The 17,555-nt window shown below is 38.4% G+C and overlaps 1 protein-coding gene across 2 annotated transcripts in view; it reads right to left on the bottom strand.

Moving 5' to 3' along the window:
• Positions 1–9,378: 9,378 nt before the first annotated feature.
• Positions 9,379–17,555, bottom strand: part of slc66a2 (solute carrier family 66 member 2) — a 29,243-nt gene continuing 21,066 nt past the window's right edge. For both annotated transcript variants that reach the window (XM_007564683.2, XM_007564684.2), the window contains one exon: positions 9,379–10,562. In XM_007564683.2, the coding sequence (XP_007564745.1) occupies positions 10,352–10,562 (211 nt within the window). In that variant the 3' untranslated portion in view covers positions 9,379–10,351. The remainder of the gene's footprint in view (positions 10,563–17,555) is intronic.

Raw genomic sequence — 17,555 nt, 5'->3', positions numbered from 1 at the left:
GTAATCTCGACAGATACACCAAATTATATTTTATTACATTAATCAGCACGGTTTATAAATGCCTGAGGGTGTTTATTAAAATAATCATTTTTAAAAATTAGAGTTTCCAAAAATATTTACACCCCTTGAACCTGTAACCGTGTTACAAAATGCAAACTGTGATGCATTTTTGGGGGATTTTATTTGACTGACACACAAAACGTAGAGCATTATTAAAAAGCGGAAGGAAAATTCTACATAAATAAGTGGAAATCCTATCGCGTTTTTATTCATCCCTCTTCATTTTGACGCTCCTGAATAAAATACAGCTTTTAGATGCTTCTAGAAATCATCTACTTGATAAACTCGAGTCATTTTCTGTTTGCTTTAAACATCTGTATATTACAGGTAGTCAACTTTTTTCTTTTTTTTACAAAAGAAAAACTTTTTTTTCTTTTTTTTTTTTTAAAACTGTTTGGATTTGCTGAAATCGCAAAAGAATTCTTACATTTACGATAAACTTACTGTCAGACTGTAAAAGTCAGCCTGAAGTTATTTTTCTGTGTGCCTAATTTTAATCAAACATTGTTCAGTTTTAGAGTTAATATAATGCTGGCCTTTCAGTTGAGCAGTGGTAGCCCTTGAAAAACTCAAAGCTAAGCTAATTATTCCCCCACGTGTTTGTTTTTACCTCTCCAGCTGCATGATGCATAATATATCCAGCACATTTCCTCTAAATCAACTTGCGCCTATTTCATGTTTCACCAAATCCTGTTACGCCACTGAGAGTATTTATGCTAACATTGATTAGCCACGTTGCCACTTCTCTAATGGCATGTCAAACCTTCTTGGTACGATATTGTTTTCATGTGGAGAAAACTTCACTGAGCTCTGACCTAACGACTAACTAGTTTCCTCTTCTAATACAAAATTCACAACAAAATATTTCATAGCATGTTTGCAACTAGCTAAATATCAGAGGAGCTGTTAGCGCCTTCAGGAATGGGAGTAAAGTATGACGTAAACAAATTTGAGTATGGCTGAAGGAAGATCAAATATAATATAATAAAAGTTTAGATATTTTGTTTGCTCTGACATTCAACACTGACATTCTTTAAAGACATTCATTTAAACCCACCTGCTACTTTTTAATTTAGCATCATCAGATCTCAAACATGAGCCAGAGAGTTTAAAGGGCTTCATATTCGACTGGCATGGCTGCTGTTTTTACTGCTGAGTGACTCGGTTCTGCTCATACATGTTTTCAACATGGCTTCTTCAGGGCGAAAATGTAACAAAGTTGATTGATGTTTTGATCTGACCCTTTTTTTGTTGTTGTATCTGCTGTTTGTTTGGCGCCACCTGTTGACGTGGAGTGACATTGTCCCTGCTGGCACACAGACACCATTTTGTGACCAAAAGTTTGGGCTGCACTTGGATGACCACAGATAGTTTAGACGTTACTAATTACAATTTTTATGTCACATGGGTTTAGCGGTCCAGCAGTTAGCAAGAAGAGCACCAGAAATTACAGAATAGTAAATAAAAATAAAAATAAAAAATAGAGGCATCTTCCCTTTTTAAAAGAAAAAGAAGAAGAAGAAGAAAGCAGCAGCATAAATATTTTAAGAATGCAATACCCTTTAAACATGCTAACATATAATATGGACAGCTAATTTTGCAGCATTTTGGGAATGCTCACCAATAGGTTTTTGTGTTATACAATTTTTATTCATTTTGCTACTTGTAAATAAAAACAGAGTGGTGGACTATACAACCTGTTATAATGGAAACATTTTTATAATGGCAGAAAACAACAGGAACAGATTCTTCCTGGTGACTTGTTTTTAGACTAATTAAACATGATATTATCAGCTATGACTTTCTTTGATCCTTTGTCCAATTCTGCATCAGATGGGCAACATAGAAAACTTTATAGTTCACCAAAATAAGTATAAATAATTATCTTAAATGTTTACTTGAATTTGAACAGCAACGACTTACTTACAGACGTGTTTATAAGAAATATTTTTTTTTATTGATTCTCTTTAAGGGATAGTTTGGATTTTTATTGACAATTGATTTTTGAACTCACACCTGAACAGGTGGACCATGCAAACTCAACTTGGGACACCAGACATAATTCAGACTTATTTGCTGTGAGACAACAGATCACAACAAAATAATAATTTAATCCAACAGTGACATCAGTGAAAAACCTTGACATTCACATAGAAAAACCATCAAAGTGATTATGGTAAACAAGTAACATACTGACTACTGATGATCTCCTGACAGAACCCCACTTACAAAATACAAGCTTGACCTCTTATCTTGCAGTAACTGTCCTGCCCACCAGGGGAGCTCTTTCCTGGTTGAGACTAGAAAACTCATTTGTCTAAATCTTTGATTTTTTTTCCTCCCCAGATAATAATAACAATAATAATAATTATTATTATTATATAGCTTTTCTATTATGGTAACTTTTCTTTATTTATGTTTTTAACCCGTTTATATGTGGGATTTTATCTATATAGGTTCATATCAGTCTGACAAACTGACTTGTAAATGTTTTGCTTTGCAAGTGGCTGACAGTTTATATTGCAGCCTGTGAATCAAAGTGCTCTGCTGTCTAAAACCGACTCAAAGATTCAAAGTAATTCCCAGAATCATCATTTCTTCACATAAATCTCCAGTGTAAAGAGTCTTCAACTTTGAGCGAATGCATAACAGAAACGAAACCTCTCCAAAAACTGTTGATGGTGAAACTGTCCAAAGCACCGAAAAAAACCCCAAACATGTTTCACTTGCAGACTGAATCTCCGGATTAAACGCAGGACCAAAAAGAAAATAGCTTGAACACATTATTATCCTCCAGAAACTGTTCTGTACAATACGAATCGTTTTAAGCTGGGATGAGGAGGTGTTGGAACGAACATTAAACTGAAATGAATTTGCAGTTTGCATCATAAATCCACAGCCTGAGGAACAGTTGTGTGCGTTTTTTTTCTATTGGAAAATGTAATAAAGACTATAATAAACACATTGCTGTGTGAATGGGGCTCTGATTTAACAATGTATTATACACAAGGTTGCACTCAAACTGTCAGGAGATTACGCGCCGTACTTCTCCATTATGAGCTTCTGAAATCGGCACAAGCTTCATGCTTCTTTTAAAGCGAACGTCATCAATAATGAATAAATTCTGTCTCCTGGATTTTTATGTCATAAACATAACAGTGACGGGATTATTGCATGACTTTCCGACCAGAGTGAGACCTCCGTGCTGTCGGGCCGTGTGCGTTTCTGTCAGAAACGTCTCAACAGTTCAGAGGAAGAGGAGGATGAGGAGTTCGCCAGGCCACAGAACGGGCTTCAATGACCTCCCATTTGCTACCAGCATCTCTGCTTTTCACAAGCGTTTCATGTGAAAAGTTGCTGGGAGTAAATTTGATCATCCAGCATCACAGATGTAGCAGATAAAAAGGTTTTATTTTATGAAGTTACATAAACACTCGGCAGCGTGAGCCGAGTCGTTTGAAGACGATTTCAGAGCATCCAGGTTATTAAATACATTTTCTTGCTCATTCTGTCCCATGAAGGTCTTCATACGAGGGCTGCACCAATTTATCAGCCAGACGATTTATCGGGCCGATTTCCTTAATACTTTTATTATCACTTATTTATTTATTATTACTGGAGCCTTGCAATGACATTTCTTTTAATTAGTACATTTTTAAACATACAATTAAATGACAATAAACTCTTTGTCTATGTCTTCACTTTGGGGTATCGGTGATCGACCGATACATGTGAAGCTGATCTTTTCTACTTCAGCAAAGGTCTAAAGATCAACCACTGTCTTCTTCTACTCTCCAGTAAGAGGTTTTGATGACAGACCAGCCCACCAGGTCATGTCTGGACATTAGCAGTTAACAACAGTCACTCCACTGCTGCCAACTCAGCAACTTTCTTTGATATTTAGCAACATTTCAGACAAAACGTGCTACCATCAGGTCAGGTTTTTTTAAAGGTTGGTAATCAGCTGTTTTCCAGAAAAGTGTGCTCAGTGCACCCTTACTTCATACAACAGTAAATAAATTTGATCAGGATTTTATGTGACAGACCAACACAAAGTGGTTGAAGTGGAAGGAGAATAATGAATTGTGCTCATTAAAATAGCAAATAATAAAATCTCGTGTTCCTCCAGGATTGCTCAGGATTGGGTTCCGTCTTGGGCGATGTTCGTTTTCTCCTGACATGATGTTGGTGGCATGTGAACATCGGAGCAAACCCTCACATGCAGCTTCTAAATAATTCAACCGCATGGACCCAGACTGAGCCTTAAATATTTGAAGCAAGCCAAGTCAAAGATAACATCAGAACCATCTGTCCCCTCACAAAGGGGTTCAGGTCATTTTGTAACTGATTGAGAAAGAAAGAGCCAAACGTCAGGAGATCGTTTCTGCCGACTGTGTGCAGCTCCAGTTTATACCTGCTGCTCTGACAGACGGAGATTTAAAGTAATTTCCTTTTCCTACTTGCCCTCCACTGTAAGGAATAGTGATTTTATGACTTCAGTAAATAAAAGCTGCCAGCAGGAGACGAGCTGAGAGAAAACTGATCCAAAAAAACAAAACAAAACAAAAAAACAACCACAGATTCCACAAAAACAAAACATCCTTTTAAGAAACAGGGGGCAAAAAAATGAAAGAAAAATTTCTGTTTCAAATAAGGCAAAAAACACTTCGCTTCAAACAATTAATCAATTATATTAGTTGACAATTAATTAATCGAATTATCACAATTAATCAAATGAATTGGATTAATCGTTTCAGCTCTTCAAATCAGTAATGAGACAGAAGAGGCACGCTGACCTGGTTTCATCACAAACATGGCACTGAAGGGCAGATTGATCAGAACTAGTTTATGAATTTGATTTTTTATGAATTTCCCCTTCTCAGCCTGTAATTTAGTTTCTCCTTCACTTTTATGTCAGTCATAGACAGTTTTTGACTGACACTTTTTTCTTTTTTTACATTAAATAACTGACAGAATAATGCAGTCAGACTGAGAAGTTAATGTGTGCTCGCATAAAGAGCCAATGCATCTTGGTAAATGGAGCCCTGAAAGTTTTGAAATGAATTCATTATATTCAAAAAAAATTGTCTCTTTATATGAAAAATGTCCTTTCAAACTCCTTTTATGTCTGGGGACTCCACTGTGTTATTTTCCTGTTATCGTCTCTGCTCTGTTCATTTTCATTTCTGTGCTGCTCACCGTTCAGATGCCCAGAGAAGGACCCCAGCTCTGGGCTCCTTCCACCTTTGACAGCTGATGGTTCCCAGAGTAACTGTGCATGTCTGGTAGGAAAAAAACAAACAAAACAAAAAAAAGCATATCCGTCATGTTGAGGGGAAAAAAATAATGTCAAGGTTCAGCAGTGTCTTTATTGGGTGGTAATGCCACAGTTCATTTGATAACACTGTGTAAACAGGCCAGAGAGTCCGTGAGCTGTCGAACTGGACCGAGAGTTTCATAGAAAAAAGAAGCAACAGTAGGAGGATCAATAAAAAACAAACAGTTGGTACTGATATTTTTGGTACATACAAAAAAAAGAAGAAAAAAGCCAATGGTTTCCAGGTTTAGAGAGAAAACAGAAAACAGTCAAAAACCGTCCCATTCTGAGCTCAACTTGATCTGATCCAAACGACAGACTTTAAATAACAGCTGTTCACCGCTTTACATTGGCATTAGAAGATAGTACAAAAAGCATGTAATAAAATAGTTGTAAATAAAATGTACACTTCAGCTCCTGCCACAGAGTCACTCAAGGAGGACCTTTTTTTTATTTCCTTTTTCTGTTTCTACCTCCTAAAAATATTCAGAGCAGCGTTTTGCCAGACCGTGTGGAAACAGAGAAGTTTCTGCTGCAAAAGAGGACAGAATCAGGTCTCACTGAAGGGCTGACAGTCAGTGCTCCTCCTCTAAAATACACAGAGAAGAAACTTAAAACCAGTGCTCCCCAGTCGGTCCCTAAAAAGGAAATTATTTTCATTTGGCCAACAATGAGCACAGCCTGCCCAGATCAATATGCTGTAACATGTTACAATATGCTGTAACATGGATCCATGGAGGAGGATATGAAATGATGCTCATAGTTTTGAAGTAAACAACAGTGATGATCACTGACAGAGGAAAACATGCAGTTTTTGCTGAACACATTGAAGGCTGATATAATACAAAAATAGTAACATTTTATAACAACTCAAGCTTTGGTAATCATTTATCATAAATAATTGTATTTTAAAAACATGGAAGCTGAATCTCTGTAGCATAACATTACCAATGTGATATTATCATTGCCAAGCAGTATTACAGTAATCACTGTGCTCTTATAATCATTAATATGTCACTATAGAGAGTCTAATCTACCAACAGGCCATTTTAATTTTTATTAATATGCTTTTTAATCCAAAAGAGTTTTTTTTCCCATAATCCCATTTAGTCACTTCACTTTTCAATAATTTCTTTTTTATTCCTGTAAAATGTATGCTATGAATAAAGTCATCTTCTACAACATATGTTATGTTGTAATGTGTATCAACATCAAAAAAGGACAAAGTCATCAAGTTCACTAAAGCATAATTATGCTAACAGAACTACAGAGCTAATGCTAATTTTCTAGCTAAGTCATTAGCTTGATGCTGTGTTGGATATGTCTCCCAAGTTAGGAGTATTCTGTTGTTTTCTTACTAGCTCCTAGCTACGACGAAAGTTAGAAGCTAGCCTCTATTAGAAAACTAGTTTTTTCTAATTAGGAAAGCTATTTTACTAACTAGCTTCTAGCTAGAATAAAAACAAGGGATTGTTGTACTGAAAACTACTACTAGCTATGCGCTGATGAATAATGTTTGTCTCTTTATTTGAGTGTTAAAACACATAGAACAGAAGAGCTAATAAATAGCTTAGCATCAGCATCTTCACTGCATTTTATATACACACAGCTATGTTGGAAAGCAAATAAAGCTGCTAGTCAAGCTATATTTCAGCTTGACTAGCAGAAATACTAATTGTATTTTTGCCTTGTACCTCAAAAAGACAATCCAACTTCAGAGCACAAAGAGAGAACTGTAAGACAGAAAGTAGCCAATGTGTTGCTAGCTAGTTAGAGAAACGGCTACATAATCTCTTTAGTAGAAGAATGCTGTGTAAACAGATTTGGTCCAGTGAAAAATGATGTTAAAATCAACCACATTTTTCTTATTCTTGTCATTTCTGCTCTTTATTGTCCATGAAATGCCACAGAAATGTGGAACATACAGTAGTGATGTAGTACTGATCTGTTGCTAAGCATTGTTGGCCAGCCAACTGAGAAAATTGTTTTCTACGCTGAAGTTTGTTCATTTATCAATTAATCAATCAAATTTTATTTGTATAGCACATTTCAGCAGCAGGGAATTTCAAGGTGTTTTACATAATTAAAGAAAAAAAATTACAAACCAAACAAAAAAACATACCTGTTGGGAAGTATTTCAGGTTGCAAAGAAAAACATACTTTGGCATTTTAAAACTACAGTTGGCAAACTCTGAGCTTGTTGGCAGATTGCTTTTTTAACAGCAGTGAAATCATACGACACATCGTTGCTTTAGATTTGTGTGTTATTGCTGAGATAGTGTTACTTTTAATCTTAGATCTATTAGCTTCAGTATGTCAAACCCGTCCAATAAGTCGATAGATTTTGAATTTCCAAGATCCAAGTTGAAGAATATCAATTGGAATGTCTCTTCAAGCTATGAATGTAGAGTCAAAGTTTTCTAACAGGCCCCGAATTCAAAATGCAATATCACTGCAGCATAAACAAAACATAGCTACAGCTTTGGTAACAAATGCTTATTTTTTTTTTACCTCTAATCTCATGAAACTTTATGCAAATTCTCTGTCTGCGCCGATGAAGATTCCCTCATGTTTTAATACAAAATACATGGAGCAACTCAACTGACAGCAGCCCAACCTACTTTTCTAATTAATATGGCAGAAAACACAGTTTGAACTCGTAGGGATGTCAGCATTAAACTTTCAAGACAAAATACTTAGTTGATAATATAATAATATTGTGGAAAAAAGTAAAAAAAATAAGACAGTGACACAATGGCCAGAGCAACATACCCCATTCTGACACAGTAGCACAGTTTAAATTTTATACCTTTCATTGGACTGGACCCGCTCCGTACACAACACGGCAGCATCAAACGGGTGAATGGTTTTCTCACATTTAGACTTACATAACACCGTTTTCAATCACCAACAAAACAAAGCACTTTCAGTCTGTTACATGGCTTTTAGGACAGACTCATACAGAATGCAAAGTTTGTAAAAGTGAAATTATAAATGAATCCATGAAAGAAAAGAACAAAGAGTTCTTAAGTAGACAAAAGTGGTTTTGTCCATTTAAGATTTGTTGATCTAAATTCCCAGCGTGACTGAAGGCTGAGAAAGTCCTGGACTGGATCAAAGTATTCAGTGCGATAGAAATTTTGAAATACTTTTAAAAAAAAAAAGTCTGGCATTAAGAATTTGTCCATTTTCAGATTTCTTCTGTTTTTGGCTTTTGTTTCAGTTTATCAAACACGCAACAAAACACAACCAAATAAAAATGAATGCAAAAGGCAACACAAGAAAGAAAATTATATCCAAACCAAACTGACTCCATGTGAAAATCTAAACAATCAGTAACTGGAAATAAGTATTTTACTGCAGAGAATTTTTAACCCACTCTGTACAGTCAATACAGTCACTTAGGAGGGTTTATGAGCATGAAATGACTAACTAGGATCATATAATGGCATCTTAAAATCAAGACTTTGACTAGACCACTCTACAAGCTTTCAGAGGTGGACTTGGTGTGTTTTCTGTTTCTCTGTACTCTAGTATAGAATCTAAAAACAAACTTCTAAAGAGGTTTGTTTCCAAACTGATGACTATAATCACATTTATTCCAATTTGATTTCAAATATGATGTGTAGCTTCTTGAGATCTTTTAGCCTGCTTCATGTTGTCAAGTAGGTTCTACATAAGGACCAATCGGACATGGGTCAGGCTGGTGTCCATGTCATTTTCACATAGAACCAACCTGGTGTGGTCACTTTTCCTCCTTTTCATAAATGAAATATTTCAGTTTTGTATTAAAATTTGTTTGACAATTTGAAAGATTTAAATTTGAGGGGAATAAATAGAACAGAAGAAACAGCGATACATCATGTCTCACTCAGAAAATATGGACGAGATCATATGTGGATTATTAAATAATACATTAATTTGGTTACATTTTTGTAATCTGTCCACAGCAACGAATCAGGAGCAAAGTCTGAATGTACAGAAAATCTAACTGGCTCCATTAGGAGGGCGTCGGAAAACTGCACTGTATTTTTTATTTTACATACAAGACACTTTTTAGCTTCAACAATGAACACAATGTCAGTAACCCAAATTATAAAACCCGTGTGCTTCCATGAATCAGCCCAGCTTCTGATGTCACAACCCAGCAGTCGAGTGGAAACAAACACTTTCTGGGAAAAGCAAAGCTGAGGCTGAAATCTGTGGCATCAGAGTAATAATAATAACAACAACAATATACAAAATGCAATCAATGGCTGATAGAAAACATATATTGCTGCCATAAGGAGCTTCAGTTTCTTATCTCTGTCTCAAGGCCACTAATGTTTTTTTTTATTTTCTAAGTGATGCATTTTCAGCCCAGTGTAACATCATAAAGAGTCCGAGAAAAAAATTCTCAGAGAATTCCTTCTTGATTTGGTTTTATGTTTAAAAAACTAAAAGACCCAAAAGAAAACAAAACAATGATTTTGAACTTCTGTCCAACTAGACCAGACATGCCCGTTTGTACATTCAGTAATGTGGATTCCTACAGGTTTTGAACACAACACTTGGATTGCTGGTAATGCGTTGAGCCGTGGTTGAGTCTTAAGGCAGAGGTTCCGTGCAACATTCATCAGCATGTGTGGACACCAAAAACTCATCCACATTCCTCTGAGCTCCGAATATATCTATAGTTTTCATATGTTGCGTTTTTGCATTTGCAAACAAACAAAAAAAGGATATAAAATTAATAAAAATCCTCCACATGCACATGCTGATTTGTTGAGTGGGGTGCGATTGCATGATGCGTGCATTTTCAGCGCCGGGAAAGAAAGAAGTCTTCATGATCGTTGAGCGTTCCTCAAGGTATTGCTGCGACCGCCGAGGTGCAGAAGCAGTAACTCCTTCGGTGCGTGTGTTTGGGCATTACCCCCCTCCCCCCGTTCCTCGCTGCTCGTCTTTCGGAGTTTCCTCGGGACACGTAGCAGCACCTCAGAGAGCTTTGGCACTGGTGGTGTGGGAGACAGTGTGGGACACGGGTTTCTGCGGGTAGCGGCTGTAGTAGTAGACCTGGAACAGGATGGCGACGTCCACAAACACCTGCAGTAGGCCGCACGTCCAGAACTGCACGGGGGCCTCTGTGAGCAGGAAGTAGCCCGTTTTGAAGGTGTCGCCACTGGTCCACATCAGCACCATCTTGATGCTTAAAGGGAAGACAAAGAGAAGGTGTGGTCAAATGTGGCAAGTATTGTAGTAGAAATCCCTCATCTAAAAGAGCTTAAAGGGACAGTGTTATGTGTTTTGTACCTTCAGTTGCTATATATATCAAATATTACTTGAAAAAAGTTTGACTTTTTAATCTAATGCCTTGAAATTGGGCCTCTGCCTCTTTAAGAAGCTCCTGCTCTTTGTGAAACTCCGCCTTCAGGAAATCATCACAATATCGCTCCTCTACATTTAGCAACGTTTAACAATGTTTTTACCAGCGTTACACTGAGAAGCAGCGTATAATCAGCATTATTATACGGATTAAAGGATTAATCCTTTAATCTCCATGTTTGTCATGGAGATTAAAGGATTTCTCAAACATTCATAAAAGAATCAAAGCAACTCTCCAGGTATGTTTTTCAAGAGGGAATAACAATATAACATGATGCAAAGCTCAAAAAAGTAGACTTTACACAATACTGCCCCTTTAAAAGCAAGTTTTTAATCTACTGACTATGATTAGCCTGCAGGATGTGCTAAAAGTTGTTTCCCTCTTAACTTCTGGTTTAAAATGTTAAACTTGAATGCTGGGGTGACAAAATTAATTATTAAAGCAGAAAGTCTCATTAGCTAAAATGTTCAATTTTCCTCTTTCCACTTCATAATCATGCACAGTTTACAACTATAAACTGTGAACATTTTTTAGCCATGCATGGTGAATAATTTTAAATTACACAAAGTTGTTCACTTTCAAATATTTGTCTTTGACTTGAGAACAAAAATGTTTGTTGAAACAGTTTTAATTTCACCCGCAAAATATATGTTTTCCATTTTTCTTTTTAATGAAACCCTAGCTCAGTTTATTTTCCTGTTCTGGTTTTCTACGATGTTCGATTGGTTTTGTCCAAGTTCAGTTTAGTAACAGAGAATGAATCCTCATCACAGTGGGAACGGAGGGTCAGAGGAATGTTATTAGTTCAACCGTGAAGGAAACAACAACTGGAGCAGAGTAAAAGCAATAGGAAATTGAAATAATGATTGTAATACTCAGAGCTCTGGTTGGCCATTAGCTCCACATCCTGTGGCACATTTATGACTATAAATCTCATAAAGGAGCTTTCAGTACACACTGACAGCCATGTAAGCAACTGGAGGACACGTTTGTAGGTAAAATACAAACTTTTACTGTTACAGAAGAACAGAACAGTCGTGTAATTTGGTGGGACAGAGTTCATCCAAGCATCTTCCATTCCCTATCAGAAATGCAGTGGCGTCTATTGATGCGGAAAGAGAAATGGAACCAGTGAAGAAGAGTAGAAAGGCTGGCGTCTACATCAATAACAGCATAAACAGCAACCAGACTCCACTGTGACATTCCATTTTTATTCTTCAGCATGCCCTGGTTTAGTGGTTCTCCTACATACTGCAGAAACTACAAAAGCAGTGCAATATCTAGTTTTGTTAAACAAAACATGTTTGAACGTGACTGTAGGACTTGAGAGATAAACTGGACACTGAGGATTGGGTGAATACAGTCACTTATAATTCTCCTTAAAAACAGCTTTGAAGACAGAGTACATAAGAGCTCTGGTACTGCAATGCTATTATATTTGAACAAAGTATATTGGAGATTTAATCTAAACTTCACCGCATTGTGCCGACAGAAGGATACATTTAATGGACCTTCTGTAGAAGTGAGCTCTAGATATTGCAGAACCAATTTGAAAGTTCTGCTGAACTCACTTGTGTTCCACCGTTTGGCTAAAGTACTTTGAACAGACACTTCAGTTTGAGTCACGGCTGCATGCTGACAAAGGCAGGACTAAATCATCGTCTGCGGTCCTCAGATGTGTTTCCTAAAGCAACCTGCCTGCGACAATATGAACGCATGCTGAGGCATTTCAAAGCTCTTCGCCCTGCTTGGTCAGCGCTATTTGAATGAGCTTTGCAGGGACACTTCTTTGTGTCACAGAGTCAGAATTTAATGGCTTGGTTTATCCCCCGTGATCCAGCTTTATTTGCTCAGACATAAAGGTATCTGCCTCAGAGTTCTGAGTCTCCGGAGAGCCTGGGTAGTCCAGTAGAGAGAGCTGTGATTAAACCACAACTTGACGTATGCTCTTGGCTAAAACTCGTGTCCGGTGATTAGAAACCTAATTTAGCCTCGCTATCGGCCCTCAAGCTCAGCACCTCCCCATGGCTGATTGTGTCGTTTGTCTCCTCTCTTACCTGCTTGTAGCATCTCTCACTTTCTTGAGGTTACAAATTGCGGCGGGTGATTACTGCGGAGCGAGCGCACAGCGTGGTCGTTTAATCAATGTCCCCTACTGATTTGAATCAGACAGAGCCTGACGGATCCCCTTTCAGTACCAGCACCAACTAAAGGTTTAAACAATTACCTGACTCCACAATTCCTAAGCCCCTGTCGCTTTCCAACCTACGCAAACTTACTTAAAGAACCATCAGGCAGATAAATGGAGATTATGTTGACCAAATCCAAAGAAAACGTCAATAGATCCTGATGGGGTTGAGCTCAGATAAGGCTGTACAAAAAGGAAGAAGTTCCTGAGGTATCCCGTTTTGAGTCATAGACTGTTGTTAGAGGCATGTTGTTCATATTTGTTTTACAGTTTCATTTTGAGCTGCAATAAAGAGCCATTTCACTGTTTTTTCTTTTTTTTTTCTTTAGAAGAACCTCGACTGGATTATTTTCTGATTACTTGGCAAAGTTTTGCAAAAATATTTTTAAAATGCCATAACTTTTATTTTGAACCCAACATTGTGTATTCTCTTGTCCTGCAAACTTCATGTATTGGTAGACCCTTATGATTCACATTTCCAGAAAGCCAGTCAAGTCTGGTGGATTTCTGGGTCAGGTTAAAATCCAGGGAGGGTCAATTTTTTATGTCTGTTTTCACACCTGAGTCAGGTAGACTTAGTTAGACTGGAGACCAAGATTGCAACAGTCGCTACATTTTCAGCTGGTGCGGTTTGCTTTTACACGGCACTGTGTCAAATGACTTGAACCATTTGAAAAACCTGTTCAAATGGTGGCGCTGCACCAAGAAACACTGAAGGAAACGAACAAAAACCTCTGAACAACAACTTCCTTCTTCACAAAATCCAAACAAAATTGGAGTAGCATCGGAATTTAGTGGTTGTAAAATTTATCTTCTGCCAAACACTCTTCAATAATGGACTCACCACGAGCCATTAATCAAACTAGCAAAGTAAACAGGGCTGGCGTGAATCCATCCTAAATGATCAATTTTGGGATGCATTCATATCACTGCTGTTTCATCCATTTTATTCAAAATTTTGTACGTTTGCCTAAGTCCTGTGAAAACTCATGTGGTCAGCAGCAGTGGTTTTGCTTCAGCTGTTTTCTGAATGAGATGAACACTAAAACCTTTGATCAAATTGTACACAGTCACTAAATTTCTGTGTTGCCCTGATTTCCTTTTAATTGTCTAATAGAAAGCCCTGAAATAAATCATTCCGGGGAGAAGTTCTTCTTCTTCTTCTTCTTCTTATTATTATTATTAACAGCCGCTGATAATAATAATAATAATAATAAAAAAGGTAAGCTTTGTGTCAGGAAATTCCCTACCTTCCTATAAGCTTCTTAGCATATCCCGAGGAGGGGTAAGAAGTAATCTAGCGTCTCTCCTCACAGTTGGACTGACTGTAACCCCAACCGTCTGATTCTGCCAATCTTGCCACTTTCTTCAGACTCACTCATTTCTCTCCAACTCTTTTCCCACTGGCAATCTATCCTGGAGTTTTTTTTTTTGCCTGGCCTTTCATCATGAGCCTACTCTCCACAGCATGTCTCCCTTCCCTTCCATCCATTCACCCCGCCTCTTCATTCCTGCTTGCTTTTTCTTCTTTCTTTCCCTCTGCCTACCTAACCTACCTCCCTCATGCTCCCATCTCTCGGTATGGAGCTTGTTAGCTCCGTGGAAACAGCACCTACATCCCCTCACCCACTGCTCCCTAGCGCTTGCTCTCTCAGTTATTTTGTCGTGTACCTGCTGTTTGGTTTGGCATTTGATCAATTCATGTCTGGCTACTTATTTGTCATATTGTGCTCTGGATAAGACCTTCCAGCAGAGGATGACTTATGTCTAATTCACACATCAAGATATTGATGTCGATTTTTGAAACAATTTTTCCTTCTCCCTTTGATTATTGTGGTGGCTCTAAAGATAATCTTATGAGATCTTCTGTGTGTGGTGTGCTAAGAGTGATATAGTCTTCTCCGAAGCACATTGGACTAGTCTGATCTAATATTTGGCGAGTTGTCTTGGCCCAATATTGCAGTGTGTGTGGTCTTTCCGAAAGACAGACAAGAAGGCAACCTGCTGAATGTTACGTGTAGCCAGTCGGAAAGCGAGGAGACAGAAATAGGGATGGGAATCCAAAATACAGAAGACCAACCAACAGGCGTAGCTCCTCCTCAGAGATGCAGTTTCTCAGAGCAGCCCTCATCCACGATTTATCCACTCAGCTCCTTCAGACTAGCCAGGAACAATTAGCAAAAATTGGTGAAAGTGTACATCTGCAAAGATCACTATACTAGCTATTTCTCAGTGTAATGCAGTGGTTCTTAACCTTTTTTGAGGAACCGAACCCCCCAGTTGCATATGCGCATTTACCAAACCCTTCTTATTCCAACCCCCTTCCCCCTCCTCAACCCCGGCACACAAAATACGTTGCGGTTTTCTGATTTAGTAATGTAATTATATTAGCTGTGTTACCACCCCCACGCCACTAGAGGCAGTAGCAACCCCGAAAAGATGCAACTAAGGAGCAGATTTAGAAGTACACCGAAAACTACAGAATTTGGTAAAAACGGTGAGTTTTGCTGAAGTAATTAAAGACACAAGTTAAAATTCACGCTGAGAGTGGAGCTCCTTCAATCAGTGCTCCTTCGCAGCACTGATTGGCTCAGCAATGTAACGTGATCCTCTGCAGCAAGTGATGGAAAGAGGCGCGTCATCACGACTTTACACAGTGTGTCTTTACCTCCGTGGCAGAGGCTCCACCGAACCCCTGAGACCGACTCATCGAACCCCTGGGGTTCGATTGAACCCAGGTTAAGAACCACTGGTGTAATGCTAGTATAAACGTTGTTAAAGGGTTAATAGAGGAACCATGTTGTGATGACTTCCTGAAGGCAGAGTTTCAGAAAGACCAGGCGTGTCTTAAAGAGACAGAGGCCCAATTTCAAGGCATTAATCAGGAAGTGAAATTTCTTTTAAGTCATATTTTATGCATACAGCATTTTTACAACAACTGATGTTAATATAGTTGCTTCACTATTTGATAAAATGGCACTATATGCCAGGAAAATACATCATACTGACCCTGTAAGCAAAATATGTTGGCTGAAGAAGTAGCAAATTGCTGACGAATCCCATTTCTTAATTGTGATCATTTCCAGTTGTATAGTTTAAGTCAGTGGTCCCCAACCGTTTCATTACCACGGACCGGTCAAGACTTGAAAATGTTGCTTTCCATTATTATCCATTATTATTATTATCAGGCTCACATTAACATCGGTTATTTAGCCGCATTTTTATGCGGTTTAGTTAATATTCACCAAGCTGAACCGTGAATCCAGATCCCATCACACATTAAGCAGATAAATGCATCTAACTTTTTCTTCATAGTGACAAAAACCACTGACTGTGGCCCCAATAACTTATAATAAATTAAATTAAACGATTCTACTTAAATTACCAGCTCTTCACCTGCTGGGGTCTGAACGCACAGCTTCACAAATTCCTCCTGGTTCGCATCTGCAGAGAAATCTGCCCTGGTTCATCGGGCAGATGGATCTGCCTGATTTAACTTTTTGTTTTTTACCCTGTGCGGTCCGGGCGTGCGAGGATTTTTTATTTTTTATTTATTTTTTGCGTGGTTTCACTTCCCCTTAACAGACACATGTTATGTCTGCCGCGCTTCTGAGCGCAACTCACTTCAGCTCCATTAGTTAAAGCCACTGGGTGAGTAAAGTTTAATTCTTTGCAGCGGCAGAGCCGCGTCCAAGATAAACTGCCGGCTCCTCTGTTTAGACTATAAATGGACTCAACATTGGATTCTCTTTAGTTTTCTCTGTTCTGTATGTAATGGAGGCTGAAATTAAACGCGCCATTTCTGCCAAAGCCTTTGAATGGGCTTCCTAACCAGACGCTCCAAAGCGTCCGGTCCATAACTCTTCAACACGCCGCCAGCTCCCGGTCAGAAAGACGCATTTAGTTCAGTGTCCATGAGATGATATTCACAAAGGATTCTTCTACTGATTGATTTTAGTTGCCTCAGCGATGAACTCTTTGCGTAAAGTCTATCACGTCCTCGCATGAGGGTGTTAATTATAACCTGTCAAATGACCGATGGGCTTCAAATTTTCCTGTCGTTTTAAAAAAATAACTGGTCAAATACGGAAAATATTCCGCTAACGCGACCTCTGGGTCACATGTAACGAAGCAAAGCACATGGCGCTACACCACCCACCACTAGGAGGCGACACCCTGCTACAGAGCCAAGAAGGGCCGGTGGAAACTGGGTCACTCCGAAATAGAGCCGAGCCGAGCCGAACCGGGTTGTTGAAATAGAGCCGGTGGAAAAGGGGCAATAGAAAGTCATGAAGCGAATCAGAACAGCGGAGAGGACTTTACAGAATGTTGCCAGTGAAAGTCCATGAGTAGGAGGAACAAAACAAGACCAGCAGAGGGCGGTATTGTCACATAGAACAGAATGGAATGGGTCAAACACGTCACAGGGTCCGAGCTGCGTCACGTGTTCCCTCATGACGTAATTGTTGTAAGACTTAAAAAGTATTAATTACGCATTTATAGCGGGCTGCAATAGTGTCACTCATCAGTATTTAATTTAACTAGTGAATTATTTGTATCAATGTTTAATTAGTTTTCTTCTACAGATTTACTCTACCAGGTCACAAAGTTGTTTTTCATGTAAACTT

This window comes from Poecilia formosa, unplaced genomic scaffold, assembly GCF_000485575.1.
Source record: "Poecilia formosa unplaced genomic scaffold, Poecilia_formosa-5.1.2 Scaffold165, whole genome shotgun sequence".
Classification (NCBI taxonomy): Eukaryota; Metazoa; Chordata; class Actinopteri; order Cyprinodontiformes; family Poeciliidae; genus Poecilia; species Poecilia formosa.
This window is presented reverse-complemented; position numbering and strand designations above follow the sequence as displayed.